Raw genomic sequence first — 4,970 nt, 5'->3', positions numbered from 1 at the left:
ATAACGGATCTCCTAACACCATCGTATTAGAGTAGGCCAATTTTTACAGATAAGAAAAGATTAGCATGTATTTTTAGAGACCGTGATACCTGGAAAATAATGAGGTGCTGTCTTTTAGCGGGGCTTGTGGGGATATCATTGTGGTAGCTCTTTTGGGGCTTGTGGAGTTAATTTTGGACTCATCTTTTGTTGCTTTTTCCAGCTCTGGTATGTACTTTCAAAGACTTTGGCTGAGGATGCTGCATGGAAGTTTGTGAAAGATAAAACTTTCGATATGGTTACAATAAACCCAGCAATGGTTATAGGCAGTTTGTTACAACCAACACTTAATACAAGTTGTGCTGCCATCTTACAATTGCTAAATGGTATGCTTTATCTTAAAGCAACTGATGTGTCTTTGATCTCGTCATCTGAACGTAGTTGTTTTATTTTTGACTCGGATCTTTATGATTTGAAGGGACAAAAAGAAATGGGATAATGATTATTATCTAACTGTTTTCCTGAAGTTTCTCTTCAAGAGAATGAATCTGATAAATCAGTTTATATTTCTGTCTATTTTGATAACTTCCGTAAATTAAATAGGTCTACTTTGTATCTTTAACTTTGGAAAATTTGGACAGGCCTACCTTTTATCCATGTTTCTTGCAATATCCTTCTTCAATCTTGATGAGTAAATTTGACAGATACTAATTTTACAGCGATTCATAATATGTTTAAATACTTTTTACCTTTTCTCATCTGCAATGAGATCAAAGCTCCTTTTTAAGTGGAACTTGTAGTGACTAGGTAATTTTCTTCTTTGGTGTTGGTGGTATTTATCGGTCTACATGGCCCTTCAACTTTGTTTCTGCATGCCACTGGCTCACCTCTGTTTTGTGATGGGTATTGCTTATGTATTTGGATATGATCCTTTTTAGAAGGACAAATTTTACTTGTTAGTCTAGTCACACTCCTACCATTTCGTTTTGTTTCAATTCTTTCATTCATTATACTAAATAAATTCCAGTTCCTACTTGCACTGTGTTCTTGATGATCTCTGCCTATTGAAAAGGGTTGGAGATGAAGTTTGAGTGTAAGATGTAATTTAGTTTACCTGGAGTATGTTAGTAGTGGATATGACGAGCAAAGTGATAGTTAAAACATTAGTATGATTGAAAAATTGCTTCAAATGTTAAATTTGTATAGAAAATGAATTTAAGTGAAAAAGGTTTATAAAGTGATATTATTAGGTTCCATTTAGAAATTTCCTTTATATTTGGATTTGGGATTTGAAGGTGTAACTAGTTTGCCTAAACTTTTGCCATTGTTCTTCTTCCTTGTTTCCTATTTTGTTAGTTTTTATCTTGATTTTGATAACTTGGTAGTTTTATTAAATGAGTTTATTCCTGTTCATATTATTACTTTGTGTTGAAACTCATGGTAAAGTTCCGTTTTTTTTTCACCGCAGGTGCTGAAACGTATCCAAATGCTACATTTGGATGGGTAAATGTGAAAGATGTTGCCCTTGCGCATATGCTAGCATTTGAAAACCCTTCAGCTAATGGTCGCTATTTAATGGTTGAGTCAGTTGCACACTACTCTGAGATAGTAAAGATATTACGCGAGCTTTACCCTACAATGAAGCTTCCTGAAAAGTAAGTTTCTCCTGCTTGTAATATCTCTGTAAAAGTTTATCTTCGTGAAATGTGCATATTTGTTTTTGAAATGCGGTGTTTTACAAAGTAGCTTGAGCTTGCTCTGAATACATATAGTGGTGCAGCTAGTAGTTGAATTCATATGGTTTTCCTGGCTCAATGTTTCGATTGAACTCTGCAGGTGTGCTGATGATAAGCCATTTCCACCTAAGTACCAGGTTAACATCGAAAAAGCAAAACAGTTGGGTGTCGTGTTCACTCCCTTGACAGAAAGCATCAAAGAAACTGCTGAAAGCTTGAAAGAGAAGAACTTTTACTGAGAAACACCACTATTGTGTGATTGAGTTCTCAAATTTTAGAGAACATGCTTATGTACCTTGGTGTCCATCAACCTTTATTGCTTGTTGATCCAGAGCGTTAATCGCGTAAATGCTTAGTGTCCACCATCCCTTGTATTGATGGTTATCTTGGCCTATTAAAGCTAGTGTTAAGTCATATTACTTTGAATTTGGATGTTACAAGTGTTTGTGTCCACCATATTTGGATGTTACTAGTGTTTGTGTCCACCATCACTTGTATTGATGGTTATTTTGGCCTGTTAAAGCTACTGTTAAGTCATATTACTTTGAATTTGGATGTTACATGTGTGTCCACTGTCACTTGGATTGATGGTTATTTTGGCCTGTTAAAGCTACTGTTAAGTCATATTTCTTTGAATTTGGATGTTACAATTGTTTGTGTCCGCCATCACCTGTATTAATGGTTATCTTGGTCTGTTAAAGCTACTGTTATATTATTTTCAATTTGGATGTTACAAGTGTTTATTATAATCTTTCGCTACCTGCGGTAAAATGTGCCTTTAGCCTGTTTATGTTTGTGCAAGAACTGTCCCAAGGTGTTTCTGTATGTTTTGTCATCCCTTTTTATAATATTGGTGTTTAGGTTGGCATGCATTTCAAAATTTCTATTATATACAGAAAAATAAAATGTTTACAAAAAAGACGACTCATTTTCTATTTACAGAAAAATAGCCAAAAACCGGGCAGCAATAAATATGCCTAATGGCTTTTCGGCATTCAAAAATGGCAAACGACGTATTGTAGAATATTTCTTTTCAATACAATCTCTCTAAAAAAGGGTTGATTCTTAGAGCAAAGCTTTGATTTTTTCGTTGTTTCTTCACCAATTCATCAATTTTGCAGAATACATCAGTTTTGAAGGTGTTTCTTCATCAATTTCTATCAATTTCTTGGGTAATCAATTCATTCATCTTAGATTCATCATTCTCATGGATACTTTCACCGTTCTGATTCAACAGAAAGAAAAATGGGATACTGTCAATAGGTATCAATTATAACATTGATTTAGCTGCTATTAATGCGGATTGTGATTTCGAAGAGTTATCTAATATTATTTCTAGACACATTGGAGTTGATACTGGTCTAAATTTCATTGAAATGAAATATGTTCTAAGTAATCATTGTCCGGTTATTTTGATACACAATAATATGAGTGTTCGTGTTTATATTGAGTTGAAAAAGAAAAACTCAGAAATCACACTGCTTATCCACTGTCTGTCATTGTAAAAGAAAATGTTATAAACACTATGCATGAGGTATACGATCCAGATACAATCCACATGATAGAAGGTGGAACCACAGAGAAAGGTGAAGTAATGGGAGCGAATGCAGGTGATATCTTTTTTTCACCTGGAAGTTGAGGAAGATCAGAATCTTAAGGACAAGATGACAATTGTCAAAGTGATGCAGGATTATTCGATTCACGATCAGTTTCGAACTAGGATCGAAAGATCAAGTGCAGATAGTTATAACTTCGTATAATAATGTAAATTGATTGTATAATTTTGTTTAGTGAGTGTAAATGCTTGTTTCTGTTGTATTACTAGTAATACCTTCAACGTATCAATGAAAATTGTCAGTGATTTTTCATTCTTCAAGCTTACTTCACTCGAATGTGTTTCAAGATTGAAAGTTCAATAAAGTTCATGCTTACAACATGCTGAAATTGTATATAACACAGAGTCAAGGTAATTCAACCGTTATTGCAAGTTTGGCGATGGGTAAATTTAGAGATAATACATAAATATGGCCCTAAACTTGACACCAAATTATAACTTTGACCTTAAACTTTGATAGTGAACAAATAAGAGCTTTAACTATTAAAAATCTGAATAAATATGACCTCCGATTTTGCAACCCCATGCGTGAGTTTCACTCGCGCCTACGTGGAAAGGTAATCCAATCACACAGTGCCACATCATTAAAAGGGCTGACTTGGAGGGAGGTCATATTTGTGCACTGTCAAAGTTTTGTTTTTTGTGTTAAAACGGCATTTTTTTTTAATTATTATTATTTTATTATTATTATTATTATTATTATTATTATTATTATTATTATTATTATTATTATTATTATTATTATTATTATTATTTCTATAACAGCAACACCTAGCTTTTTTTTAATTAAAAAATCGAACCCGCGCAGTAGGCTGAAGGAAGCGCCCAAGAAGAGCAAATAACACCACGGGCTATCTAAGTGCCTTGTTTCATGTGGTTCAACATTAATATACGTACATAAATATAGATTTTCTACCTTATATATATAACATAATTTTTTTACCGAGGGGGTTCGGGTGAACCCCATGACAACCACGTAGGTTCACCCCTGCGTTAATTTAATAACGTTTTAATAATGTTAATTTAATAACATTGTAATAACGTTAATTTGATAGCGTTAATTTAATATACTACTACTACTAGCCTTAATAACGTTAATTTAATAATGTTTTATTAAAACTATTAGTATAGTTTCATCTTTAATTTAATTTTTAAATAAATTATATTTAGATATATTATATAACTTAAATTCGCCCTCTGCTTTATAATATATAAACATACCCGCACGATCTTTTCGTATGAAGCTGATCCACCTAATTAATAAATCTTCAATATTGCTCTTTTTCCGTAATGACAAAAAAAATTAGATGTCATTTTCATCTTTGAGCCGAAAATAATAAAAAATAATAGTGAAAAGTCATTTAAAGGTCATATTTGTGCAGTTTTGAATAGTTAAAGTTCATATTTGTGCACTGTCAAAGTTTAAGGTCATATTTATGTATTATGCCCTTAGATTTTAAGCCGGACGCGCCCAATTTTGCGTGTTGAACATGCGTTTTGCCACGTAGGATCGGAGGTCATATTTGTGCAGTTTTGAATAGTTATAGGTCATATTTGTGCACTGTCAAAGTTTAAGGTCAAAGTTATAATTTGGTGTCAAGTTTAGGGTCATATTTATGTTTTATCTCACAAATTTACTG

At 33.0% G+C, this 4,970-nt stretch overlaps 1 protein-coding gene across 1 annotated transcript; it reads left to right on the top strand.

The window, feature by feature from the left end:
- Nucleotides 1-202: 202 nt before the first annotated feature.
- On the top strand, nucleotides 203-2,381 carry LOC107874748 (phenylacetaldehyde reductase; the record flags this gene model as incomplete). Its single annotated transcript, XM_047394275.1, is given in 3 exon segments — nucleotides 203-365; nucleotides 1,448-1,634; nucleotides 1,816-2,381. Coding segments are annotated over 3 exon segments (489 nt in total), but the record flags the coding sequence as incomplete, so codon positions are not given.
- Nucleotides 2,382-4,970: the final 2,589 nt, after the last annotated feature.

Source organism: Capsicum annuum, chromosome 1 (genome assembly GCF_002878395.1).
Source record: "Capsicum annuum cultivar UCD-10X-F1 chromosome 1, UCD10Xv1.1, whole genome shotgun sequence".
In the NCBI taxonomy this organism is placed as follows: domain Eukaryota; kingdom Viridiplantae; phylum Streptophyta; class Magnoliopsida; order Solanales; family Solanaceae; genus Capsicum; species Capsicum annuum.
This window is presented reverse-complemented; position numbering and strand designations above follow the sequence as displayed.